Below are 27,954 nucleotides of genomic sequence, written 5' to 3'. Positions count from 1 at the left end.
CCTCACGCCCCTCCCCTCGAGGCGTCCGTCGCGGGGTATTTGCGTCATCGCGCCACGCCACCTCTAGAGCCCGGGGGAAGATGGCGGCAGCTGTTCTTAGCGGGCCGTCTGCGGGCTCCGCGGCTGGGGTTCCCGGCGGGACCGGGGGTCTCTCGGCGGTGAACTCGGGCCCGCGTCTCCGCCTGCTTCTGCTGGAGAGCGTGTCGGGGTTGCTACAGCCGCGAGCTGGGTCCACCGTTTCTCCTGTGCACCACCCAACCCGCTCGGTCCCACATTTGCCGGGGCTCATGTGCCTATTGCGGCTACATGGGACGGTGGGCGGGGCCCAGGTGAGTCTGTAGCCCGCAGGCCCGCGGCCCTGTTGGAAGGTTGGCGCAGCTTTTGTGCACCGGGGTCTTGATGCACTGCAGCTGCAGTGGAGAGGTGGAGGGAAGGAAAGCTGGGGGCAGAAAGCGGATCCAGGTATCATTCTGGACGAGACTCACGCATTTCTCCTTTATCAGCCGTGAATCGAAGAAACTCGGAAGAGAAAGGGCCTCCTTTTCTCTACTGCTAGGCTATCGGTAGACACGCATGAATGGGTTCGATCCCAGGCCTCGTCATTCACTAGATGTATGATCTTTAGCTTCTTTTTCATCTGGAAGTATCTGTTTTGGGGATTGTTTCGACTGAGTGAATGGATGTATTCAACAAATATTTACTGAACTCTTACTGAGGGCTAAATGCTGGGCGCTCCAGTTATAGATGCGATGGCGATGAACAAAATGTCACAAAACACTACGAGAATTGTATAGTAGGGATCTCTAACCTAATCTGGAAAATTGTAGAAATTTTCTTGAGGTACTGGAGTTTAAGTTGAGATCTCCAAAGATAATCATAGGAGTTGGGTAGGGGAAGAAAATAGGAGGGGCGGTTCAGTCAGCGAAAAGCTCATGTGGGAAGGTCCTCTGGTAGGAACTGAAAAGAAGGGCATTGTGCTTGAGGTTCAGAGATGGAGGGGAAGAGCGTGGGCGCTATGAGGTGAGTAGGCAGTGAACAGATCATGCAGCGCTTTGTAGACTGGTTTAGAAGAGTCCTTTGGATTATACACAGAATAGAATCTAACTTCCATTCAGTCCTACAAGCTAGAAACCCAGATGTCATTCTGAACACTTTCTTTTTGCTCACACACCTCCATATACAGTCTGTTAAGTCCTTTTGATTTTATTCTCTAAGTAGCTTTCAGATCTGTCCACTTCTTTCCATATCTTTCCCATTGCCCCCATCCTGGCTTTAACCCCCATCATCTTACCCAGATTCTAAGAAGACATAACTGTCTAACCTACAGTAGGTTCACCTTTAATATTATTTCCCGTGCTCCATCTTCTCCCGCTAACCCTCCCCCAAATTCTATTCATCCTTCAAAACCCGTGTACATGAGTTCTTCCTTGTCCAACATTTGTTACCGGGATCTTCCTAGCTCTATGCTTCCTTCCAGGAAGAGGGTTATCACAACCTGCTGGGTGGTTCAGTAATCCTAGCCTCAAATTTATTAGAGATGACCTCATTTATTTATCAGTCCTCATTCAGGGTGACAAAACTGTGCCTCTGATATCTCAGCCCAGTTCCCCTCCTGTGATTCATGTGGTTCCTAAGTATTTCTGAAATATTATCTATTCTGTTTATAAATGTGTGATTTCCGTCATCATCTCTTTCAAGTCTTCCCCTCCTCCCTCAAGGCGAGCTACATGAACTTAATGTCTTGCTTAATTTCTCTTAAGTGTCTAAAAGCATTTTTTTAAAATTGAAGTATAATTGATTTACAGTGTTAATTTCTGCTGTACAGCAAAGCGACTCAGTTATACACATATATACATTCTTTTTTATATTCTTTTCCATTATAGTTTATCCCAGGATATTCAGTGCAGTTCCCTGTGCTATACAGTAGGACCTTGTTTATCCATTCTATATGTTTTGATATAGTTTATATCTACTAACCCCAAACTCCCAGTTCATCCCTTGCCCACCCTCCCTTCCCTTAGAAGAATTTTGAGTAAAGAATCTAAGGGTGATGTGGGAAACACCTTTAAATTGCCTGTACTATATTTTTTGGGTATATCTTGCCTTGAGTTTTTTTCTACTCGTCTGTGTTGTATTGAGTTCTCAGAACGTGGACCTGTGTGGTGGGTTTCCTTCACTTCCTTGTAGATTTTCATTCAACAAAGATTTTTTGAGTATCTCTTATGTGTTACCTACTATTCCTCATCTCTAGGTAGATAAGTAAGACATCATCCTTTTCCTCGGAGAATTTCTAGCTTAGCTGAGTTGAGAAATGAAGGTAAGTAAATAGGCCTGGAGCTTGAGAGAAAAAGAGATCCATTGATTGGCCCATCCATCTACGCTTAATCACCAACTTTGTTTTCCCACAGGTACTGCAAACTCAGTAGTTCCAAAATGGAACTACCTGAGCACAGTTCACAGTTTCTGGCTTGCATTATGGCAGCTGGTCTCCTTGCTGTCAGTCTTGCTCTTTTTAATTCATTTCCCACATAACAGCTGATCCTGTTTGTAAAATCCTTAACCTGTTTGCTGCCTTTTAAAATCCTTAAGCACCTGAACTTTCCTGCCTCAGGGCCTTTGCACTTGTGCTTGGAATCTCTCCCTGTGCCGCCTCTCCATACCTGCCCCCCCCACTCCCCCCACCACAATCCCCCAAATCTTTTCAACTCAATGTTTGTCTGTCACTGCCTTTGGGAAACCTTTCCAAACCACCTATGATTAGCTGTTCTTTATTACACCATATGGAAATTATTTATTCATTGTACATATACACTCAACCTCCTTCCCCCATACCCACACAACTGGGCTTTGATTTGTTTTCGTGTGTAGTTAAAAAAAAAAAAAAAAAACTTCTGGAAAATTTCAGATGACACAAAAGTAGAGAAAATAGTATTTTGAACCACCCCCACCCCGGCCCGTGCTGTCTCTATCACCCAGATTTAACAGTGAACATTTTGCCAGTCTTGTTTCGTTCCCACTTTCCCAACTTTGCCTCCAACCTCCCCTGCCCCCAGAGCACTTTATTTTTCTTTATTTATTTATGGCTGCATCGGGTCATAGTTGCGGCGCAGGGGATCTTTCGTTGTGGTACGCAGGCTTCTCTCTAGTTGTGGCACGTGGGCTCTCTGTTTGTGGCACGCGGGTTCCAGAGCGCATGGGCTCTGTAGTTGTGGCATGCGGGCTTAGTTGCCCCGCGGCGTGTGGGATCTTAGTTCCCCTACCAGGGATCGAATCTGCGTCCCCTGCATTGGAAGGTGGATTCTTAACCACTTGAACCAGGGAAGTCCCTCCCACCCCGGAGCATTTTAAAACAAATCCTGTATCTCATTTCCCTTATAATTGCACATACTTTGAAGGACAGAGTGTCTTGTTATGCCTTGTGTCCCTAGGGCTTTGTACTGTCCCATTCTCTAGCCAGTACCCAGTGATCTTCTTAAAAATATCAGTAAGATTAGAGCATTGTCCTGCTTAAAACCGTACACTAACTTATTGCACCAGGCCTTACATAGTGCGGCCTATGCTGGCCTCTTGACCTCCCCTCACACAACTCCTGGCCTGTCTTCACTGTGCTCCAGCCACCCAGGCTGATCTCATTTCTGCAGCAGCTGAGGCCACTGCTCATCAGTTCTTTCACTCTTTGCTGGGAAACTCCTGGGGAGGTGAGCTGCTTGTTTAGATCCCAGCTTCCATGCCACCATTTCAGAGGAGCCTTTCCTGAGCACGCTGTTTTAAAATACAGTGGTCCTTCCCATTTCAGTCATTTTCTGTCAGATTATTGTTTTGGTTCTTTCCTAGCGTTTATTTGAAATAAATTAACTTATTTATTATCTGTCATGTTCTCTCTTCTCACCTTGTTTAAATTCCATTATAATCACTTCCTCACCCTTCTGCCTTCATTGTACTTGCCCAGCAGCACCCCGTCTGTGCTAAATCCAACTCTGTTTATTTGGTGCCTGTACCTGTTACAGCTCAGTATGGCTGGAGATACATGTATCCTGGCTGGCTGGTCTCACTTTAAATTCATGACTGTCATCTTCTCAAGTGGACTCTTAGTGTTGCCTAGCAATCCTGTTACATTTCCACTTTCCTAGACAACCTCTGATTCTCTCCATCCTCACTCTTAACTGATGACGTCACTTCCCATTTCAGTGAGAAAATAGAAACTGGGGGATGGGAATTCCCATAGGCTGCCGTCACCACATCTGCCAGCTCACCTGTGTCTGTGCTCGTATGCTCTGCCTTCCCTCCCATTACTAGGGGTGAGCTGGTCCATGCCCCTACTAAGGCCAGCCCTCTGCTTGTACATGACGTCTGTCCCCTCTGCATGTACACAAGTCCTTTGCTTCTCCACTTGTTCATCATCAGCTTTTCCCGCTTTGTTAGGTCATTTTCATCAGCATATAGCTCAAAACCACTTTTAAAAAAGTCCCCCTTCCAGCTCCTGCCCCATTTCTGTGCTTCTCTTTATGGCAAAACTCCTCAAAAGAGTTGTTTGCACTTTCTCCCGTTCTTCTTTTTAAAAAAATAATATTACTTTGAAATGATTTACAATTTATAGAAAATTTGAAAGAATATACCCTTCACCCAGATTCCCTGAATGTCAACATTTTAAATGCATATTTGTTTGATCATTCTCTGTGCATATTTTTTCTGGGTCCGTGAAGGAGGAAGTTGCAGACATGATGCCCTTTTGCCTGTAAATTCTTCAGCGTGCATTTCCTTAAAAACGACATTCTCTTACATAACTGCATTCCATCATCAAACTCAAAATCAATATCAGTACCATAAGTGATTTAATCTATAGATCTTATTCCAATTTTGTCAGTTGTGCTAAAAGTGTCCTTGATGGCAAAAGAAAGATTTCTTACGATCTTGACATTTTTGAAGAGTGCAGGATAGTTATTTTATAGGATGTCCCTGAGCTTGGTTTGTCTGCCGTTTTCTGATGATTAGGTTCAGGATGTGCAGTTTTGGCAGGAACACTGCAGAAATGATGTGCGATGTTCTTGTCGCGTTGTATCAGGGGGCACATAATGTCTCTTTGTCCCATTACTGGTGATGTTAACTTTGATCATGGGTTAAAGTGATGTCTGCCGGTTTTCTTCATTATAAAGTTTTGGTTTTTTCCTGTGGGGAGATTATGTAATTTTGTGTCTTGTTACCCTTTCACCCGTTTTTTTTAGTGTCCATTAAAGATTCTTCCCTGAACGAATCATTACCCTGATGGTTGTCCCTTAGAACTCATCCCATTTAGGCTTTTAGCCTAACTACTTCACCAAAATACTGCTTTACCAGGTGACTTGGTAAGTCTTGAGGATCAGCAATGACCACTGAAGATATCAAGTTCAAAGGTCAAATTTTGGTCCGCCTATTACTTGACTTGTCTGTAGTATTTGTTACAGCTGATGACTCCTTTCTTGCAAAATTTTCTTCACTTGGCTTCTTGGATACCACTCTCTCTTGATTCTCCTCTTACCATACTGGTCACTCCTTCGCAGCCTTCTTTACTGGCTCCTCCTCTCTAACCTCTCAGTGTTTGAGTGCCCAAGAACCCAGTCCTTGTACTGCTTTCTTCCTCTATTTACACTCACTGCCACGGTGAGCTGATCCAGTCTGATGACTGACAACTTCCCAAATCCATACTCTGACCAGGATTTCTCCTAACTCTGGACTTAGCTACCCAGTGCCTATTTGGCATTAAATAGACATCCCAGACTTAACACCTGAAACTGAACTCCTGATTCTCACCCCCAAACCTGCTCCTCCTGCGGTATTCTGCTGCCTAGTAAGTGACAACTCCATCTTTCTAGTTGCTTAGGCAAAAAACTTTGGAATTAGCTTTGCCTCTTTTCTTTATCTCCCACCCATATCCAGTGTGTTATCAAATCCTGTGGGCTCTACCTTCAGAGTATAACCACAGCTTGAGGCTTGAATCCCCACTCTTACCATGCTCTTTACACTGCCTCGTCTCTCTCCTGGATCCTTAAAATAGCCTCCTACTTGCGTCTGCTTCTGCCTTCTGGACAAGGCAACTCAGGTGTTTTGGATGTGTTTTAAAAAATAAATTATGTCAAGTAATATCCCTTCTCTGCCTAATTCTCCTCTACCCAATGGCTTTTATCTTATTCAGAGTGAAAGTCAGCGGTTGCCTATATGACTCCAAAAGGTCCCACCCTGCTCCCGGGGCCTCGTCTCTCCCACTCAGTCTCCTCTAGTGACAGTTCACCTCCTTGCTGCTCCTCAGATACGCCTAGTGTGCTGTCATCTCACAACCTTTGCTCTTGTTCTCTGCTTTGCCTGGAACAACAAAAAGTTACCAGCATGCCTTTTTTTTTTAAACAGTTTTATTGAGATGTAATTCACATACTTACAATTCACCCATTTAAAGTGTACAATTCCATGGTTTTTAGTATTTGCAGAGCTGTGCAACCATCACCATGATCAATTTTAGAGCATTTTCATCACTCCCAAAGGAAACCCTATACCCATTGGTAGTCACTCCTCATTTCCCCCCAACCCCTCTCTGCTCTTCAGCCTGAGGCAACCACTAAGCTACTTTTTGTCTCCATAGGTTTGCCTGCTCTGACGATTTCATAGAAGTGAATCATACAATATGTGGCTTTTGGGGTCTGTCTTCCTTCCCTTAGCATAATGTTTTCAAGGTTCATCCATGTCTCAGAACTTCATTCCTTTTTGTGGCCAAGTAATATTCCATTGTATAGATATACTACGTTTTGTTTATCCATTCATGGTTGATGGACATCTGGGTTGTTTCCAGTTTCTGGCTGTTATGAGTAATGCTGCTATGAATGTTCGTATACGATTTCTTACGAGAACGTGTGTTTTCATTTTTCTTGGGCATATACTTAGGAGTGGTGTTGCTAGGTCCTATGGTTAACTCTAACCTTTTGAGGAACTGCTGGGCTGTTTTCCCAAGTGGCTGCACCGTTTTATATCCACAGTGCATGTGAGCGTATCAGGACGCGTCGCTCTCACTTTCCTCTGCTCGACTAGCTTCTTAGAGAGGGCCCTGTGTCCACTCCACATAGAGTGCTGTCTCCCTTCCCTACTCCAGCCTCTCCTTTCCTTCCTCAGTTTATTTTTCCCCTTAGCACCTAGCACCCTCCAACATGCTATTTCTTATTTGGTCATTTGTTTATTTTCTGTCTCCTCTAACTAGAATGTAAGCTCCCTAGCACCTCAAACAATGTCTCACGTAAAGTAGGGAAATAAATGTTTATTAGGTGAATCAGCATTTCCCTTCATGAGGACAGGGACCTTATTTATTTTATTCAGCTCTGTATTCCTTCATCTGACTCAGTGCCTAAGATGTGTTTGTTGAAAGAATGAATGATGAGTACAGTTAGGGAGATACGGGGGCCACCAGAGGACTCTGGCCATTTAAGCATGGAGAGTTTACTCGTGGGAGGGCTGAGGAGGAGACCTCTTTCAGGGCTGCCAGAATGTTCAGGAAGGAAGCTCTGGTTGACTTGGTTTATGTTGGCATTAGCAGCTCGAAGGGAGCCAGGAACAGGAGGAGGGGGATTTGGGGTGAAGGAAGAAGGGGTCAGATGAGTTTAGTGTCCAGTCAGCAAGCATTTAGGGATGTCCCTCTGCGCTAGGTGCTGTCTAGGGAAACGGAAGGAGCCTGTCTTTGAAGTCTGGTAGCTGGGATGAGTCGGGCGGTCTAGCCTTCTGGGTAACACTAGTTCGTTGGGTGGGAAGTTGGGGAGGGGACAGGTGGGATGTAACTTGAGGAAAGCCTACGGGACAGGACAGGCTGCTGTGTGTGTCACCTACTGAAAATAGGGAAAAGGTTGTCGGCCTCTAGAGGAACGGCCTTTTGGCCTCAAAGGAGGTGTTACTTCAGAAAAGGCTTCGGAAACACTGGGGCAGGGAGAAATCCTGTGTGTTTAGCATCCTATTCCCAACTCACTTCCTTGTCTTCTTTCCTCCAGAACCTTTCAGCTGTTGGCGCGTTGGTGGGTCTCAGTAATGCACGTCTTGGTTCTATCAAAACTCGGTAAGTCTTTAACCCTGTTTTTTCTCCAGGGGGATGTTTCTTTAGGAAGAGGGCTGTATATCTGTCCATCCACTGTCACCACCCCACGGATTCCTGAGATTTCTCCATTCCCCAAGAAGGCAGAGAGTTTGATTCTTTTCATGAGTTCACTTGGCTTTGAACCCCACCTATTCCAGCTTCCAGGTTTCTGTGCCCCACCGTCTGTTCCCTTCTTTCCTTGTTGCCCGCACCTCATTCCAAGTCCTCCAAGGATTTCAGGAGTTAGAAGCCGCCGTGGATCTGGAGGTGATGTGTTTCTCCAGCTAGTGAGCGTTAAAGGGCGATGAATTGCTTTCTCTGCAGTCCAGCCACCACCCACTTGTCACTCACCTTTCTTACAAGGTTTGAGGGCCTGTGTCTGCTGTCCCTGCTAGTGGGGGAGAGCCCCACAGAGATGTTCCAGCAGCACTGTGTGTCCTGGCTTCGGAGCATTCAGCAGGTCTTGCAGGTAAGGATTCAGCCGCCGCCCTGCCTCCCTCCCTCCCTCCCTCAGCCATGCCGTATTCTCCATTCTGGATGTGGTACATCTTTGTGGCTTAGACATTTAGTTCTGAGGACAGAATAAGTAGAAGCAGTTTTTTTCTAGTAGGGAGGATGAGCTTCAAATAGAAACATCCTTTTAAACGTTTTGAATTTTTTTTTTTTTTTTTTTTTTTGCGGTACGCGGGCCTCTCACTGTTGTGGCCTTTCCCGTTGCGGAGCACAGGCTCCGGACACGCAGGCTCAGCGGCCATGGCTCACGGGCCTAGCCACTCCGCGGAATGTGGGATCCTCCCGGACCGGGGCACGAACCCGTGTTCCCTGCATCGGCAGGTGGACTCTCAACCACTGTGCCACCAGGGAAGCCCACATTTTGATATTTTTATCTACTGGGTTATTTTAATTCATCTGACCTTTCATACTCTGTAACAGCTGTTTCACATCCTTATTAGCTTTTCTAATGAGTGACATCTCTAAAGCTGCTTTTCCTAGATGTTTGATTTTTTTAAATAATTAGTTTACTAATTTTTTTTTTTTTTGTCTGCATTGAGTCTTTGTTGCTGTGTGTGGGCTTTTCTCTAGTTGAGGCGAGTGGGGGCTACTCTTAGTTGCGGTGCACGTGCCTCTCACTGTGGTGGCTTCTCTTGTTGCGGAGCATGGGCCCCAGGGCCATGGGCATCAGTAGTTGCAGCATGCGGGCTCAGTAGTTGTGGCTCTCAGGCTCAGTAGTTGTGGTGCACGGGCCTAGTCGCTCCATGACATGTGGGATCTTTCCAGGCCAGGGTTTGAACCCGTGTCCCCTGCATTGGCAGGCGGATTCTTAACCACTCTGTGTCACCAGGGAAGTCCCCCCAAATTTTTTTTTAATTTTTTTTTTTTTGGCCACGCCGTGTGGCTTGTGGGATCTTAGTTCCCCAACCGGGGATTGAACTCGTGCCTTCAGCAGTGAAAGCGCAGGATACTAACCACTGGACTGCCAGGGAATTTCCCCAGGTGTTTTTTTTTTTTCCTACTTCTCTCTTCCTCTTTTAACATTTAAATTTTTTTCTGCTTTTACATCCTTTGATGACATCCCCACTTAGTTCTTCCACAAGCATGTTCTGGGCACACATGGCAGGTTGTGTGCTAAGCTCTGGTGGAGAGATGTACTTGGACCCTGCTTTCAGGTGTTTAGAGTCTCTTGCAGGGGTTGGGAAACTTTCTTGGTGTCTATAGATAGTAAAATGTTTTAGGTTTTACGAACCCCATATGGTTTCTGTTTTTTATTGGCTGTGCCTCACACGCATGGGATCTTAGTTCCCCAACCAGGGATCAAACTCGTGCCCCCTGCAGTGGAAGTGTGGAGTCCTAACCACTGGACCACCAGGGAATTCCCATGGTTTCTATTGCATAGTGTTTCTTTGTTGGTTTGTTTTCCCACCCTTTAAAAATTTAAAAACCATTCTTAGCTTGTGGGCTGTGCAAAAACAGGCACCAACAGACCATGCTTTGCTGATCTGTGTTCTAGTGGAAGAGAATAATATTTATTTTTTAAGTGCTTTTTATTTTATTTTAAAAATCTATTCATTTACTTTATTTATTTATTTATTTGGTTGCGCCTGGTCTTAGTTGCAGCTCGCCAGCTCCTTAGTTGCGGCACGTGGGCTCCTTAGTCGCGGCATGTGAACTCTTCGTTGCGGCGTGCCCGTGGGATCTAGTTCCCTGACCAGGGATTGGACCCGGGCCCCCTTCATTGGGAGTGCAGAGTCTTAACCAAGGAAGTCCTGAAAGAGAATAATTATACAATGAGTGTGAAAAGATAAACTTCAGTAGGTGCTCTGGAGGTAAAGAATGTAGTTCTCTGAGAGCATGTAACGAGAGAACCTGACCCAGACTGGGGTGGTGATCAGGGTCAGTGGTTCAGGGAGGGCTGTTCTGATGAGTAGGAGTGAACTGGGCTGAGAGTTTTCTAAGTGTTCTAAGCCTGCAAAGGTCCTGAGAGAAAAGGAGTTTGACTCATTTGTGAAGAATTATAAGCAGGCTGGTGTGGCTGAGGTTAATGAGATGCGACCGGGGAGGTATGTGCATGGGGACCAGGCTGTGTGTGGTGTTGTAGGCATATTAGGGAGTTTGGTTTTTATTCTCAGAACAGTGGGAATTCATGGAAGGTTTTGAGTAGGGGGAAGGAGGTGGTGGTAGTGGTGACGTGATCAAACTTTCTTTTGGAAATACCACTCCGGCTGCTGTGTGGAGACAGGATTAGAAAGGAGCCAGAATGGCAGCAGAAGGACCACGAGGAAGGTACTAAGGGTAACCTAGGGAGCATTCATGGTAGCCTGGACTAGGGCGGCAGCTGGAGACATGATGAGAAGTAGGTGAGAGATTTGGAGGCAAAGAGGGATTTCAAGAGAGATTTAGAGGCAAAATAGACAACAGGTCCTGATGATGGAATAGTGTCAGGGAAAGGATGTGTCCAGGATGACTCCCGGGTATCAGAACATTGGAAGACAGCCAGGTTCCAAGGGGAGTGGTGAAAATAACATGAGTATGGTCTTGGGCATTCAGTAGAGGCCCCCAGGAAGCATACCCTTGACCTAGTGTGCGTGGAAGTGACCAGATATCTCAGAGGGTAACCCTGAGGGTTCAGTGGTGGGGGCTTCAGTCAATATGTTTTACAAAGAGGAAGAGTCCTCAGCATTTAGATTGCAGCTGAGGATGAGGCTCAGATGATCAAGCTGAATACTTCTACAGACTGGATCTTGAGGCGCTCCACAGTCAGTGGTCAGGTAGAGGAGGATGAGCTTACAAAGCAGACAAGACAGGGCTTCCCTGGTGGCGCAGTGGTTGAGAGTCCGCCTGCCGATGCAGGGGACATGGGTTCGTGCCCTGGTCCGTGAAGATCACACATGCCGCGGAGCGGCTGGGCCCGTGAGCCTTGGCCGCTGAGCCTGCACGTCCGGAGCCTGTGCTCCGCAATGGGAGAGGCCACAACAGTGAGAGGCCCGTGAACTGCAAAAAAAAAAAAAAGCAGACAAGACAGAGCAGCAGAAAGGAGATAACCAGGATGGTGGGTTGAATGGAATCCAAATACTTCAGGGAAGACGGAGGAGTCATTTCTCTTTATGCCCTTCTGAGCTGGAATAAGACAAGGACTGAAAATTTTTTATCAGATTTAGCAACTCAAGGGTAATGAGACTGTGAAAGTGTTTTTGGTGGAGCAGTGGACACGGAAGCCAAGTTGCCCTGGGATGAGCAGTGAGTGGGAGAAGGAGTGGAAGTGGAGAAGGTAGGCAGTCCTGTCAAGATGTCTGGCTCTGCTGGTAAGAGGGAGAAACTGGGCAACAGCTGAGATTGGGCAAGTGGAGTATGGGCTCAGGAGAAGGACTTTTAGGATGGGAGAGACTGGAGCATGCACAAATGTCAGTAGAAAGAATCCTTTTGAAAGGGATTGGAGAGAGGGGGCCAGTTAACAGGGTTAGGTTCTGAGAAGAAGGGAGGGGGGACTATCTAAAGCACCGAGGAGGGATTGTCCTCGGATGGGAGGAGCATCTCCTCTAGTGGGACAGGAGGAAGGAGAGTGGGGATGAGGATGGAGATGGAGTTTTCAGTTTGGTGGTGGGAAGCTGAGGGAGTGCCCATCTTTGGGCTTCAGCTTTCTCTGAAGTTGCAGGTTAGGTTATTCGGAGGTGACAGGTGACGGTGGTGGGAGAGGGGCTGAGTAGCAGAGGGAGTTAACGAGCGAGAGGTGCAGGAGGATTGCTAGACAGTGTTGAGGCCTGCTTGTGGTTGGTAGGCCCACTGAGTTGGACTTCCTAACAATCATTCTTGTTTGTTTCATTGACACGTGGCGTCTGGTCTAGCAGGGGGTAATGTGCTGAAGGCTTTTCCCTTAGATACATGTTAATTTTCTAGAGAAGTCCTTCTTTATAAATTTAAGCCATTTTTCCTCCGTGAATTCCACAGTAGGTCTGAGACAGCCAGAAGCAAGCTTGGCGAGATGGGGCGGTTTTGTTTTGGCTGAGACTTTTCTTGTGGTCTGAGAAGTGCTCCTCTCCATTCCTAACAGGGAAATGTAGTATGGGAGCAGCAAGAAACTCTTGAGATGGTCTAGTCAGGCAGATCTTTAAAGTATGGCTTTGTTACCTTTTTTTTCCCCAAATTCCTCGGACCCCCAGACGCGCATAGTACTAAAGTGTGAACACACGTCCTGTCTGTAGATGAATGTGTTACTTCGGATGCTCCATATCTCTAATACACTCTGTCCCTAGTGGATTTTTTTTTTTTTAATCTATTTATCTTTGGCTGCATTGGATCTTTGTTGCTGTGCACTGGCTTTCTCTAGTTGCGGCGAGCAGGGGCTGCTCTTCGTCGCAGTGCGCGGGCTTCTCACTGCGGTGGCTTCTCTTGCTGTGGAGCACTGGCTCTAGGTGCACGGGCTTCAGTAGTTGTGGTGCGCGGGCTCTAGAGCGCAGTCCTAGTAGTTGTGGCGCACAGGCTTAGTTGCTCCGTGGCATGTGGGATCATCCCGGACCAGGGCTTGAACCCACGTCCCCTGCATTGGCAGGCGGATTCTTAACCACTGCGCCACCAGGGAAGCCCCTGTCCCTAGTAGATTTGATGCTAATGTTGACGTTAACTGTGGTGTTTGTCGAAAGCCCCATGTTGTCATACCTCTCATTCCTCCTTTCGGTGACCGTGAAGGTGAGGTTGGGAGCATGGGGTGTTGTTGCTCTTTAGTCCCAGGACCCGCCCCCCACGATGGAGCTGGCCGTGGCTGTGCTGGGGGACCTGCTCCGCTACGCGGCCCAGCTCCCCACACTCTTCCGGGACATCTCCATGAACCACCTTCCTGGCCTTCTCACCTCCCTGCTGGGCCTCAGACCGGAGGTGAGACGCCTGCCCGGGTCCCCCTCCCCTGGGCCCCTTGCATTGCTTGCCCTCACTGATACCCATTGGGTTAAAGAATGTGATGGGAAGTGATTGGGGAATAGGACTGAAGAAGTGAGAAGGGGTCTGGGCCAAGAAAAAGTATAAGGAGAAGGGACCCTGAGGGGCGCGTGGTGGGGTGGAGACAGGGTCTGGGGCGTTGGGCCCTCGGCCTCTTGCTTACTTTCTGTTTCCCCACAGAGTGAGCTCTCAGCACTGGAAGGAATGAAGGCTTGTATGACCTATTTTCCTCGGGCGTGTGGGTCTCTCAAAGTAAGTGTTCATGGGAACTCCTCTTCCCACAAACATACACCTTGATAGCCGTCTTACCTCAGATTCCCGTGCTGAGATTTCTAAGCTCCTGTCTCCACAGCTCTAATTGTGCCACCTCGTAGCTTTAAATGCATTCTCATTTAATCCTCACAGATAAAGAAATCGAAATTAAGTAACTTGCCTAAGAACTGATGCCAAAGCTCAGGCTCTTACCCCTGGACTCTTTCCTCTCTCTGCCCTGCTTTCTCTGTACCTCTAGAATGCCCTGCCCATTTTTCTACCATCTCGTTTTACTTTGTTCCTAAAGCTCTTATGATTTCCTCTGGGAAGCCTTCCTGACTTACTGCTTCTCTATATCAGCTTCCCCAGCGCTTCTCTCTCCTTATTTTCCTGACTCATCTCTCACCCTGTCCCCCGAACTGTCATGGCTGTACAAAGGTGGCTGCACAGCAGAGCCTTATTAGGGCAAACAGGCAGGGTGGACGTGGATCAGGTGAGGGAGGAAGGAGGTCAGTGGAAGAATTCGTTTTATTTTCAAGGAGATAAAATAACAAATATGAACGGTTATCAAATTCTGCCAAAGCAGTAACAGTTAAAGGGCCTTTGGAATTGGTACATTGGTTGTTTGCAGAATAATTCAATGCCAAGAAGTACCTAAGAACAAACAGGTGTTCTCCTGTCGATTAAATGTTCTCTCTCGTTTTGATACACTCATCATTGCTTGACAAACCGTTGGGCACCCCTTCTCAGATGGAAGCACAAACCTATGGAGAACTGGAATTAGCAGCAAATTAATATTTTTTTTTGTATAACTCATGTGGTTAATCACAGTAATTGGTAATACTATACTCAGTATTACCAATTAAGGGGGAGTTTGCCATACAAGTTATCTTGAAAGTAAGCTCACATGGTTCTATGACCAAGTTAAGAAAGTAAAAGGGAAAGGGAACTGGTACTTAGTAGAACTGCTACTCACTATGTGCCAGGCACTCCGCTGTGTGTCTTCTCAGTTCACAGTAGTTCTGTAGAGCTGGTGTCACTGAATTAAACAGGAGGAAGCGGGTCCAGAAGGGTTTGACTAACACAAGCCTGTGTATCTGGTAGTTGTAGAACCAGGGTGAGAGTGAGAACGATTTGTCCTTCATGCCCATGTTTTTTCCACCAAACCAAACTCCCCAGCACTTTTAAGAACGTGGACAGGATTGACAGACAGGCTTCCGCACTGATGCCGGCTCTGATCAGTTGTTAGTGGCTTGGGAAGGATCGTGAGCCTGACGCGGAGCTCTGGGGGCACGTGCGCTGTGGTCTGGGAGTGGTACTTACGGAGACTTTGGTAACTGGTTACGTGCAGTATTTGAAAAGCCCTGGAGCAGGTGATATTTCTCAGTGAACGTGGGTCCCGTCCTTGCTGATGCTTTGCTTTCATATGACTGCCACTAATGGCAGGTAGTAGAATCTTTGGGTAGCAGGGCAGGACTTTGTCAAGAAGGCATTTGGAGTAACTTGGGGATTTTATTAAAGTTTTTTTTTTTTTTAACTAAAGTTTACTAAGTTTAGTTTATTAAGCTAAACTTTCTTCTAGAATGCTCTGTAAGTTAACTTCTCAGATTGCACAGGCTAGACCTTTGTCTCTGACCCCTCATTGGTCAAAGTATGTGAGGTTTTACTGCATACGCCTGCTTTGATTCAGCTTGGTTTGGGGTTATCTATACCTACCTGCATCCTCCCAGGAAAGTGCAGGGAGAATTGAGCGTTATCTATGGGGGTCAAGATTTGAGTAGTCAGACTAGCCTGCCCGTGAGTCCTCTGCTAGTGCTCCTTAATTTTCGTTGTGAGTGGTGGTCGGGAGAATTCATCTTTAACTCACAGCCTTTTGTCAGACGTGTAGTTTTTGAAGTTACGGCCTGCATTTTAAGTACCCTCTCCAAACCAAACAACAAAACTCTGATATGTTGTTACGGGGTGCATACGCCTTTATCTCTCTAAGAATACAGTGTCATCTGGAGAACTTCCCTCTGTTGAGGAGTCTGGCTTTGTCTCTTGCCTACATGGCAGATAAGACTGTCTTGTGTGGAGTCCCCCGGGGGCAGTTTGTACTTGAAATGTCTTGCAGACCAGTACTTAGGAACTGATCATTGGAGTGTTTATCTGTTCTCTATTCCATCCCCCAGAAGTTCCCAGGGCAATTGCAGTCTCCAAGCTCAGGATCACCCCTCCCAAATGAGGTATCTCAAGCATTCTGGGTCCATGACGTCAGTCCTGTCGAGGCTTTGCCTTTCCTCCTCGACAGATTATTTGTTCCCTGGAATGAGTGGGAAGACTCACCCCACTCTTAAGAGACACCCAGGACGTACTGTGTGTGCACGCGTGCTTGCGTTTCCAGTGAAATGCTCCAAGTGAGCCATTACTTTGGTTGGCTTTGCAGGTCACTTGGGGTAGACCTGTGGTTGGAGCCATGTCCCTGTACTTTGCTTGACTGCAGTCACGTAAGCAGACTTTTGGTGGCCTCAGCGTCTCAGGGAAAGCGTGAGCAGTAAGTTGGCCAAAAGGGCTGAGTGCCGCTATAGATAAGGCTTTGGCGACTCTGTCATCCTTGGAGAAGCCGGTGTCAGGAGACCTGTGGGCGGTTGCTGCTTTTGGTTTGAAGTGTGCAGAACCCTAGCACACCGGACCTGAAAGTGCTTTCCAAGTCCCAAGGGAAACGGTTCTAGGCCTTCTGTAACAGTGCTTGTCTCATGGTGAGAATCCTGCAGTGGAACGTGGGAAACCAGATGTGGTTCCTGCCACAGGGCGATGGCAGGGAGCCCTTGGAGGGCTGCTTTCTGAACCACACGCTGCTAGACCTCCGTGCCTGCTTCCTCCCATAAGTCCCCTGCTGCGTGCCTGGTGCCACTGTTGATTTGTCTTGTCTTCTGGAAGTTTACCTTTGTGCATGTGATGCCCCCATCCCCTGATGAAGTCCATACACACTAGCCTAGGATTTAAGGCCCGGCCTGCTTCTCCGTGGGCCTCTTGTGAGCCTGGAGCTCTCCTCATGGTGTCCCTCCCTCTGTCTCCTTATCCGGGTCCTCCCTTTTCTCCCAAACCCAGCTCAGTCCTGCCTCTCAGCATCAGTCCCTCCTGACCCTCCCTCTTTGTTTTCCACGCATTTGTCTTCCGGACTGTTACACCCACTGAAGGTGGAAATCCTGTTAATACTTCAGTGTTCTCACCCTTTTTGTGCCATAGACCTCTTCGAATGTTTTTAAATCCATAAAGTACATGGAGTTGCAAGGGACACTGATTCTGTTGAAATGTATACTTTAAAAAATTGTGATAGAGTAGGATGTGCTTCTTTACTAACGTGTCAAATAACAGGATCCAGCAGCAGGTCTGGTAACTACCTGAGTTTCAAATTAGTGATGCACGTGAATGATAATTCAAGATCACTGTTTACAACTGTGTAACGTGAAAGGAAAGTGAGTGATTTCTGATGGTGACAGGGGCACTGCTGATACCACTGTGGCTTTTTGTCTACATCTGCAGTAAAAAAAAATTATACTTCATTTACAGGTTAGTGAAAATGATTTAAAAATTTCCCTTCCATGTTCACAGGCCCCTTTGATTCTACCTCCAGCTAAATGGGGCCCCAGTTAAACACTCCCGTGCCGGCGCCTTCACATAGCAGGCGGAGTGCTGTTGTTGGCTAACTGACAGGTCGCTGCTCTGAGATGTGCTACCTCAGTCCTGCTGGGCAGCCTTTCCTTCTCTCTCCACCTTGTCCTGCCCTCGCACCTCTGGTTAGTGCCGCAGCTCCCAGCTTGGACCCTTGCTTCTTGTCTGAGCTGGCAGGGAGTTGGGGCGTGGAGGTAGCTGCTTTTCAGTGCTGTGTCTTTGGCTTGAGGGAGATGACTGTCATTTTGCAAAGATTGGCAGGAGGGGGCCCAGTCGTCTGTGGGACACAGGCCTCAAACAGGGAGGCTAAGGACAAGAGGCGATATTCAGGGTGTCTTTCTACCACGAGAGCATGTCTGCACCCAGGCATGATAACCCCTTAGAGTGTGGTGCTTCCTTGTCTGCAGGAAAGAAAAAGGCCTTAGATCCTGGGCCTCGATTCTGCTGCTGGGAATGGGCGGGGTCTACGTCTCTGGCCCTTGGAGCTGACTCACCAGCCTCTCCCTTTCTTTCCCTCTAATCCAGGGCAAGCTGGCCTCATTTTTCCTGTCTCGGGTGGATGCCTTGAGCCCTCAGCTCCAGCAGGTAAAGGGAAAGGAGGGAGATGGAGAGCCTGGGGTCTGAGCTGGAGCTTCTTTTCTCTCTCTATTTTTCTTTCTGTTACTGCTTTTCGACCACGGTCTCACTCCCCTCCCTGGGAACATACGCAGTAAACACAAGTCGTGACTTCTGCCTCCGTCTGTCTCCATCTGTGTCTTTCTGCCCCGTAGTCCCTTCCGTTTTCCCTCAGAGCTCTCTTTGATCTCCGTCTTCCTGGGCATTGGTGGGGTTGGGATTCCGTGGCTGGGCTGGATTCCCATCTGACCAGGGTTCCAACCTGTCTTCTGCAGTTGGCCTGTGAGTGTTACTCCCGGCTGCCCTCTCTAGGGGCTGGCTTCTCCCAGGGCCTGAAGCACACGGACAGCTGGGAGCAGGAGCTGCACAGCCTGCTGGCCTCTCTGCACAGCCTGCTTGGGGCCCTGTATGCGGGGGCAGACACGGGTAGGGACTGTGGCTGCTGTGGTCGGTGGCACGGTGGTGAGGGGAGCAGGGGGCTGGTCTGGAGAGGCGGGGCCTTTGAGTTCTAGGCAAAAGGGAGTAGAATATGGGTGGGTCCTCCACCAGAATGGAGGAGGAGGGGATGGAAGACAGACCTGGCGTGTGAAGGTGGTTGTGTTTCTGTCCAGCTCCTATGCAGTACGAAGGCCCTGGCGTGGAGACGCTGCTCTCCCCCTCAGAAGACGGCGATGCCCATGTCCTTCTCCGGCTTTGGCAGAGGTTTTCCGGGCTGGCCCGCTGCCTGGGGCTCATGCTCAGGTGTGTGAGTGTCGGAGGGAACGAAGGCCTGGAGCAGGAGGGGCCAAGATGGGTGTCGTCTTCATCATGAGGAGGGAGGTTGAGGGTGGGTGTGGAGTCGCCCTGGGCCCCCGCGCTGAGGATCTCCCTGCTCTGATTCTTGTTAGCTCCGAGTTCGGGGCTCCCGTGTCCGTCCCTGTGCAGGAAATCCTGGATCTTATCTGCCGGACCCTCAGCGTCAGTGCCAAGAACATCGTAAGTGGAGTTTGTGCCCTGTTCACAGCGCTTGCCCAGGATGCAGGGCAGCCGGGCAAGCAGTGTGGGCTGTGGCTCCCGAAGTGATGTCGCCTGAGGGTGCCCCGGCCAGCTCCTTACCTCTCCAGATGCCGTTATTCCCGTGCTCCCGGCACACGCACATCAGTGCCGATTCGCTCCCGTGTTGCCGGGAGCACTTGTAGCAGATGCTTCCTCAGGGGAGGGTGCGCTGGGGGCCAGCTGCGTCACTGCCGCGAGGTTCCGCCATCCCTCCCTCGTCCTCCTTCCAGGGTCTGCTGAGGAGGATGGCAGTTTGATCTTGTTGGGGGAGTTGGGGTCGGGTGTGGGTTCCTTACCTGCGTGCACACGTGTATTCAGTCACATGCATGTACCCTGCCCTCCATTTCTCTTTCTTTGCCTCACTTTCTTCCCCCACTCTTTACTCTGCTAATTTTTTCTGCAGAGTTTGCTTGGGGATGGTCCCCTGCGGTTGCTGCTGCTGCCCTCCCTCCACCTGGAAGCCTTGGACCTGCTCTCTGCACTCATCCTCGCGTGAGTGGGGTCGGGAGGATGCGGTGCAGGGGCTGGGATGTGCTGGGAGCGGGGGTCACTGTTCTGTCTTCACCCCCAGGTGTAGAGGCCGGCTCTTGCGCTTTGGGGCCCTGATCAGCCGCCTGCTTCCCCAGGTTCTCAATGCCTGGAGCATTGGGAGGGACAGCCTCTCTCCAGGCCAGGAGAGGCCTTACAGGTGACCATCTAGGAATAGAATAAAGAGGAGAGGGTGGGTGAGGGGGTGTCGGTAGACCGGGGGTGCCGGCGGCTGGGACATCGACCCCCTTTCACAAGCTGCCCTCTGCTCCTCCCACAGCACTATGCGGACCAAGGTGTACGCTGTCCTGGAGCTGTGGGTGCAGGTGTGTGGGGCCTCGGCAGGAGTGCTTCAGGGGGGAGCCTCGGGTGAGGCCCTGCTCACCCACCTGCTCAGTGACATCTCCCCACCGGCTGATGCCCTCAAAGTGAGTGAGGCCTCTGCCCCTGTCCCGGGACCCCATCCTGCACCCCTTGTCCTCACCAGCCTCGTCACCAGACACTGCCTTCTGACTGTCCTGCCTTCCTGTTGGCCAGTGTGTGTGATTTATGTTCCCCTCCCCCTCCAGCTGCGCAGTCCCCGGGGTAGCCCTGATGGGGGTTTGCAGACCGGGAAGCCCAGCGCCCCCAAGAAGCTAAAGCTGGATATGGGGGAGGCTCTGGCTCCGCCCAGCCACCGGAAAGGGGACAGCAATGCCAACAGTGACGTGTGTGCAGCTGCGCTGAGAGGTGGGTGAGGCCTGTGCCCTGCACCTCGGCACACTGGGATGGCCTGGGGTGATAGCCCCAAACCAGTCGTTGAGGTGGAGGGTGTAGAAAAAATGCAGACCCAGCTAAGAGCCTGTGGAGAAGCTATGCCACCCCCAGGGCTGCAGGTGGAATCTTGGGTCCTGCTGTTAGATGGAGTGCTGGTGTTGACACCGCCCCTCCAGGGTCTCAGCTATCTTTGTGCGTGCATCCCGTGTACGTGCCAAGTGCTGTTCTAGTACGAGAGGGTGGGGCCAGGAAGAGGACGAAATCCCTGGGCTGTGGAGCTCACACTCCCCAGGTGGGCTGCTCAGTGGGGCTTCCTGCTCAGTGGGGCTTCCTGCTTCTGACACAGTTGCTAATCTGGACGCAGAAGTGACTTTCTTTTGGGTCCCGTGTATTTCACTGCCCTCCAACCCCCCTCCTCCCCCCCCGTGTGAAGGGAAGTGCCAGCTCTCCCCAAATACGTAAATGCACATTTATAATGTTGTACCTCCATCATCTATCTCATTTACATAATGTTGTCAACAGCCTTAGGTAGTAGGGATACGTTTAGGATCCCCATTTTATAGTTGAGAAAACAAACTTAAAGGAGTTACGTGACTTGCCTGAGGTGGGCCGCGGCAGAGTGGGGTGCTCAGCTGGGGCCATGTGCTTCAGAAGCCCTGGCTCGTCATCGTGTTAGCTGCCCGCCTCTGACATACTGGTCTCCTTGCCCAGGCCTCAGCCGGACTGTCCTCATGTGCGGGCCTCTCATCAAGGAGGAGACTCACAGGGTGAGTGGAGCCTGGTCCCCACGGAGGTGGGGAGGAGCCACTGCTCTGTACCTGTCGGGGGCTCATTCACACCAGGGAGTAGGCCCCGGAGAAGGGTTGGCTCATCGTGGTGTCATCTCAAGGTGTGCTCTCTGTCCTCTTCAGAGACTGCATGATCTGGTCCTCCCACTGGTCATGGGCGTCCAGCAGGGCGAGGTCCTAGGCAGCTCCCCGTATACCAGCTCGCGCTGCCGCCGGGAACTCTACCGCCTGCTGCTGGCTCTGCTGCTGGCGCCTTCTCCTCGCTGCCCGCCTCCTCTCGCCTGTGCCCTGCAGGCCTTCTCCCTGGGCCAGAGAGAAGACAGCCTTGAGGTAACTGCGGAGTGTGGCCAAATCTACCTCGTGGGTTCCTGGATTCTCTTGTTTCTGATGCTGGTTGGCATTCCCTCCCTGGTTTCGTGAAGGCCCATATCCCCGATGCTCGCTCTCACCCTTTTCTCCTTCCTCAGGTCTCCGCTTTCTGCTCAGAAGCACTGGTGACCTGTGCAGCTCTGACCCATCCCCGGGTTCCTCCCCTGCAGACCATGGGCCCTGCCTGCCCCACCCCTGCCCCAGTTCCCCCTCCTGAGGCTCCATCTCCGTTCAGGGCTCCAGCTTTTCATCCCCCAGGCCCCATGCCCTCTGTGGGTCCCATGCCCTCGGTGGGCCCCATGCCCTCAGCAGGCCCCATGCCTTCCCCAGGCCCTGTACCCCCAGCGGGCCCCATGCCCTCAGTGGGCCCCATACCCCCGGCACGCCCTGGACCTCCAGCCACAGCCAACCACTTAGGCCTCTCCGTCCCAGGCCTGGTGTCTGTATCCCCCCGGCTCCTTCCTGGCCCTGAGAACCACCGGGCAGGCTCAAATGAGGATGCTGTCCTTGCCCCTAGTGGCACTCCTCCACCTACTATACCCCCAGATGAGACTTTTGGGGGAAGGGTGCCCAGACCAGCCTTTGTCCACTATGATAAGGAGGAGGCGTCCGATGTGGAGATTTCCTTAGAAAGCGACTCTGATGACAGTGTGGTGATCGTGCCTGAGGGGCTGCCACCCTTGCCGCCCCCACCCCCCTCGGGTACCACACCCCCGCCTGCAGCCCCGGTCGGGCCCCCAACAGCCTCCCCTCCTGTGCCAGCCAAGGAGGAGCCAGAAGAGCTGCCTGCGGCCCCGGGGCCTCTCCCTCCGCCGCCTCCCCCTCCTGTTCCTGGCCCTGTGGCACTCCCACCACCCCAGCTGGTCCCTGAAGGGACTCCTAGTGGCGGAGGACCCCCAGCCCTGGAAGAAGATTTGACAGTTATTAACATCAACAGCAGTGAGGAGGAGGAGGAGGATGACGAGGAAGACGAGGACGAGGAGGATTTTGAGGAGGAGGAGGAGGAGGAGGAAGAGGAGGAGTATTTTGAGGAGGAGGAAGAAGAGGAAGAAGAGTTTGAGGAGGAGTTTGAGGAAGAGGAAGGTGAGTTAGAGGAGGAAGAAGAGGACGAGGACGAGGAGGAAGAGGTGGAAGAGGTGGAGTTCGGCCCGGCGGGCGGGGAGGTGGAAGAAGGAGGGCCTGCACCCCCAAGCCTGCCTCCAGCTCTGCCCCCCGCTGCATCCCCCAAGGTGCAGCCGCAGCCAGAACCGGAACCCGGGCTGCTGCTGGAAGTGGAGGAGCCGGGGGCTGAGGAGGGGCCTGGGGCCGAGACAGCCCCCACACTGGCCCCTGAGGTGCTCCCCTCCCAGGGGGAGGTGGAGAGGGAAGGGGGGAGCCCCCCTGCAGTGCCACCTCCTCAGGAGCTTGTTGAAGAGGAGCCCTCTGTGCCCCCAACCCTGCTGGAAGAGGGGGCTGAGGGTGGGGGTGACAAGGTACCACCCCCACCAGAGGCATCGGCAGCAGAAGAGATGGAGGCAGAGGCGGCAGCTCTCCAGGAAAAGGTGAGCGGGCCGGGCGGGGAGAAGTGGTGCTGGCTGCTTGTGCAGCCTGACCCACTCTTCAGTGTGTGTGTGTGTGACTGTTTTGGATTTGATGTCTTTGTCCCTCAAAGGAGCAGGATGACACAGCTGCCATGCTGGCTGACTTCATTGATTGCCCCCCTGATGATGAGAAGCCACCACCTGCCACAGAGCCTGATTCCTAGCCCTCTCCCACACCTCTCACTCTACGTTTCCAATAAAGTTACATCCTTGGATAGCGACTGCTGCTTCTGCCTTTTGCCACCACAGTGTCCCCAGCCAAAAGCCCAAATGTCTGCTGGGCTTGTCCTGTACCCATAGTGTTTCCCAAACGTGTCCATGGCTGTCCTGTTAGCTCCACCGTCCAGAAGAGGAGCCATTGACTTACAGGGGTAACAGCCTGTCCTGTTGCTCAGCAAGTCAGTGTCAAAAGTGTTGGATTTTTGCCTGGTGCTCTTGCTGATGATAAGTGTGTGCTGGGTTGCCTGGAGAAGGAGAAGGAGAAGGAAGTAGCCCTGCTTCTGTGAGTAATCCAGGTGTGGGAGTATGTGGGAAATTTATGGGATTAAGTGTCCTAGTGAGTGAACCTGTGTATACACACAGCCCCTTGGTCTCAAAGAGCAGGCTAAGTGACTGTGATGGAACTTTAGAAAATTACGATAAAGTACAGAGGAGTTTAATCATTGACTTCTCTGAACTGGGAACTTGGGTGTCCTAAATTATAGGGGCATCCATCGTGGATATGGGGGATGAGCTCTATTCTGGGACTGGTCCTTCCAGTGACAACATCCCCACCCAGCACCTCCCTGGCAGGAATTTGACAAACTCACCTCCAGCCTTCCTACTCACTCTTGAGATTTGGACATTTCCCAGCCAGTGTCTGATCCCTTTAAGCATTTATAGACTATATATATTCTAGGACTTGTTAGGATGCACATGTGAGCATCACCCAGAGTTGCGTATGTGAGAGGGTATTGAGGTTTATGGGCTTGAGGTAGATGCCTCATGGTTTTTTTCAGTCTGTGAACATGAGTAAAGTGCCTTGGAAATGCAGAAAGGGTGGTGACTTCCCAACTGCCTGTATCCTGAAGGGCCTCTTTGAGAAGTGACATTTGTGCCAATTTTTGCAAGATTAGTAGGCGTTTAAAAAAATTTTCCACCCCCTTGGAAGGAGGAGACAAGATGGCGGAGTAGGAACTTGAGTTCACCCCCTCACAGGAAAACACCAAAATCACAACTAACAGCTATGAATAATCGACAAAAAAGACTGGAACCTACCAAAAAAGATAATCTACATCCAAAGACAAAGAAGAAGCCACAACAAGACGGTAGGAGGGGTGCTTTCGTGATACCAAATCCCATACCCACCAGGTGGGCAACCTACAAGCTGGAAAATAATTATATCGAAGAGGTTCTCTCACAGGAGTGAGCATTCTGAGCCCCATGTCAAGCTCCCCAGCCTGGGGGTCTGGCCTCGGGAGGAGGAGCCATTAGAGCATTTGGCTTTGAAGGCCAGTGGGCCTTGAGTGCACGAGCTACACAGGACTGGGAGAAACAGAGACTCCATTCTTGGAGGGCACACACAGGGTTTCGCCTGCACTGGTACCCAGGGCAAGGCAGTGACCTCCTTAGGAGCCTGGGCCAGACCTGCCTGTGGGTCTTGGAGGGTCTCCTGGGGAGGTGGGGGTTGGCTGTGGCTCACTGTGTGGGCAAGGACACTGGTGGCAGAGGCCCCAGGGAATATTCATTGATGTGAGCTCTCCCAGAGGTCGCCATTTTGGCATGGAGACCTGGCCCCACTCAACAGCCTGCAGGCTCCCAGGCCAAAGAACCAACAGTGTCGGAAGCCAGCGCCAGCCATCAGCAGACAGGCTGCCTAAAGACGTCCTGAGCACACAGCTGCCTCTAAACACACCCCTTGAAATGGCCCTGTCCACCAGAGGGCCAAGATCCACCTCCACCCACTAGTGGGCAGGCACCAGTCCCTCCCACCAGGAAGCCTACACAAGCCCCTGGACCAACCTCACCCATCAGGGGCAGACACCAGAAGGATGAGGAACTACAAGTCTGCAGCCTGAAATGGAGACCACAAACACAGAAAGTCAGACAAAATGAGACAGCAGAGAAATATGTTCCAGATGAAGGAACAAGGTAAAAACCCAGAAGAACACCTAAGTGAAGTGGAGATAGGCAATCTGCCTGAAAAATAATTCAGAGAATGAGAGTAAACATGATGCAAGATCTCAGAAAAAGAATGGAAGCACAGAACAAGAAGATACAAGAAATGTTTAACAAGGAGCTAGAAGATTGAAAGAACAGATGAACAATACAATAACTAAATGAAAAATACACTAGAGGGAATCAATAGTAGAATAAATGAGGCAGAACAAATATGTGAGTTGGAAGACATTGGTGGAAATCACTGCTGCAGAACAGAATAAAGAAAAAAGAATGAAAAGAAACGAGGACAGTCTAAGAGGCCTCTGGGACAACATTAAACGCACCAACATTTACATTATAGGGGTGCCAGAAGGAGAAGAGAGGAAGGGCCTGAGAAAATATTTGAAGAGATAGCTGAAAACTTCCCTAACGTGGGAAAGGAAACACTCACGTCCAGGAAGTGCAGAGAGTCCCATACAGAATAAACCTAAGGAGGAACGTGCCAAGACACATATTAATCAAACTGACGAAAACTAAAGACAGAGAAAATATTAAAAGCAATAAAGAAAAAGCAGCAAATAACATACAAGGGAATCCCCATATGGTTATCAGCTGAATTTTCAGCACAAACCCTGCAGGCCATAAGGAAACAGCACAATATATTTAGCGATGAAAGGGAAAAACCTGCAACCAGGAATACTTGACCCAGCAGGGCTCTCATTCAGATTCAACAGAGAAATCAAAAGCTTTACAGACAAGCAAACACTAAGAGAATTCAGCACCACCAAACCAGCTTTACAACAAATGCTAAAGGAACTTCTCTAGGTGGAGAAGGAAAGGTCATAATCAGAAACAAGAAAATTACAAATCGTAAAGTCAAGAGTATAGTAAGGGTAGGAAATCATCCACACACAAATATGATATCAAAACCAGCAATTCTGAGAAGAGGAGAGCACAAATGCAGGATACTGGATATGCATTTGAAATTAAGAGACCGGTAACTTCAAACAATCCTGTATCTATACAGACTTCTGTATCAAAACCTCATAGTAACTGCAAATAAAAAATCTACAATAGATAACACACACAAAAAAGAAAAAGCAATCCAAACACAACTCTAAAGATAGTCATCAAATCCCAAGAGAAGAGAATGAAAGAGGAAGGGAAGAAAAAAGACTTAGAAACCAAATCCTAACAATTAACAAAATGGCAATAAGAACATACATATCGATAATTACCTCAAATGTAAATGGATTAAATGCTCCAACCAAAGGACATAGGCTGGCTGAATGGATTAAGAAAAACAAGACCCATATATGCTGTCTACAAGAGACCTACTTCAGATCTAGGGACACATACAGACTGAAAGTGAGGGGATGGAAAAAGATAGTTCATGCAAGTGGAAATTGAAAGCTGGAGCAGCAATACTCATATGAGACAAAATAGACTTTAAAATAAAGACTGTTACAAGAGACAAAGAAGGACACTACATAATGATCAAGGGATCAATCCAAGAAGAAGATATAACAATCATATATGCACCCAGTATAGCAGAACCTCAATATATAAGGCAAATGCTAACATCCATAAAAGGAGAAATTGACAGTAACAGTAATAGTGGGGGACTTTAACACCCCACTTACATCAATGGACAGACCATCCAGACAAAAAATCAATAAGGAAACACAGGTCTTAAATGACACATTAGACCAGATGGACTTAGTTGATATTTATAGAACATTCCATCTGAAAGCAGCAGAATACGTATTCTTCTCAACTGCACATGGAACATTCTCCAGGATTGATCACATGCTGGCCACAGGGCAAACTGCAGTACATTTAAGAAAATTGAAATAGGACTTCCCTGGTGGCGTAGTGGTTAAGAATCCGCCTGCCAATGCAGGGGACACAGGTTTGAGCCCTAGTTGGGGAAGATCCCACATGCCACGGAGCAACTAAGCCCGTGCACCACAACTACTGAGCCTGCACTCTGGAGCCTGCAAGCCACAACTACTGAGCCCGTGTGCCACAACTACTGAAGCCCACATGCCTAGAGCCTGTGCTCTGCAACAAGAGAAACCACCGCAGTGAGAAGCCTGTGCACCACAACGAAGAGTAGCCCCCACTCGCTGCAACTAGAGAAAGCCCGCATGCAGCAACGAAGACCCAGTGCAGCCAAAAATAAATAAATAAACTTATAAAAGAAAATTGAAATTATATCAGGCATCTTTTCTGACCACAACGCTATGAGATTAGAAATCAACTATAAGAAAAAAACTGCAAAAAAACACAAACACGTGGAGGCTGAACAATATGTTATTAAACAACCACTGGATCACCACAGAAGTCAAAGAGGAAATAAAAAAATACCTAGAGACAAATGAAAACGAAAATGCAATGATCCAAAACCTTTGGGATGTAGCAAAAGCAGTTCTAAGAAGGAAGTTTATAGCAATACAGTCTTACCTCAGGAAGCAAGAAAAATCTCAAATAAACAACCTAACCTTACCCCTAAAGCAACTAGAGGAAGAAGAACAAACAAAACCCAAAATTAGTAGAAGGAAAGAAATCATAAAAATCAGAGAAGAAATAAATGAAATAGAGATGAAGAAAACAATAGAAAAGATCAATGGAACTAAAAAATGTTCTTTGAAAAGATATACAGAATTGATAAACCTTCACCCAGACTCATCAAGAAAAAAAGGGAAAGGGCTCAAATCGGTAAAATTAG

The 27,954-nt window shown here is 49.2% G+C and overlaps 1 protein-coding gene and 1 long non-coding RNA gene across 5 annotated transcripts; one reads left to right on the top strand and one right to left on the bottom strand.

Annotated features, from left to right (window-relative positions):
• The first annotated feature begins 52 nt into the window (after positions 1-52).
• PELP1 (proline, glutamate and leucine rich protein 1) lies at positions 53-26,391 on the top strand. 4 transcript variants are annotated; one of them, XM_032616048.1, is made up of 17 exons: positions 55-329; positions 7,998-8,062; positions 8,444-8,549; positions 13,298-13,447; positions 13,688-13,759; positions 17,939-17,998; positions 18,304-18,454; positions 18,640-18,769; positions 18,916-19,003; positions 19,467-19,555; positions 19,635-19,751; positions 19,872-20,019; positions 20,161-20,320; positions 21,059-21,114; positions 21,259-21,465; positions 21,603-23,045; positions 23,156-23,305. In XM_032616048.1, exons 1-17 carry the CDS (start codon positions 81-83, stop codon positions 23,246-23,248), a joined length of 3,384 nt encoding a protein of 1,127 aa, XP_032471939.1. In that variant the 5' UTR covers positions 55-80; the 3' UTR covers positions 23,249-23,305. The 4 variants fall into 4 exon arrangements, with proteins under 4 accessions (XP_032471937.1, XP_032471939.1, XP_032471936.1 ...); XM_032616046.1 differs by having other exon boundaries at positions 53-329; positions 21,603-26,391; XM_032616045.1 differs by lacking the exons at positions 55-329; positions 7,998-8,062 and having other exon boundaries at positions 13,262-13,447; positions 21,603-26,391.
• LOC116745367 lies at positions 14,270-17,355 on the bottom strand. Its single transcript, XR_004347407.1, has 2 exons — positions 14,736-17,355; positions 14,270-14,533 (listed from the first exon to the last, which is right to left on the bottom strand). It is a non-coding gene; the product is annotated as an uncharacterized LOC116745367 (long non-coding RNA).
• Positions 26,392-27,954: the final 1,563 nt, after the last annotated feature.

Source organism: Phocoena sinus, chromosome 20 (genome assembly GCF_008692025.1).
Source record: "Phocoena sinus isolate mPhoSin1 chromosome 20, mPhoSin1.pri, whole genome shotgun sequence".
NCBI lineage: Eukaryota > Metazoa > Chordata > Mammalia > Artiodactyla > Phocoenidae > Phocoena > Phocoena sinus.
Note: the sequence above shows the minus strand (reverse complement) of the source record. Positions and strands in the feature narration are given on the sequence as shown.

Coding starts and splice junctions, on each gene's coding strand:
- PELP1 (XM_032616046.1), top strand. CDS start 81: ATGGCGGCAGCTGTTCTTAGCGGGCCGTCTGCGGGCTCCGCGGCTGGG. Junction 13,760..17,938: donor GGGCGTGTGGGTCTCTCAAA/GTAAGTGTTCAT, acceptor CCTCTAATCCAG/GGCAAGCTGGCCTCATTTTT. Junction 21,115..21,258: donor TCAAGGAGGAGACTCACAGG/GTGAGTGGAGCC, acceptor TGTCCTCTTCAG/AGACTGCATGATCTGGTCCT.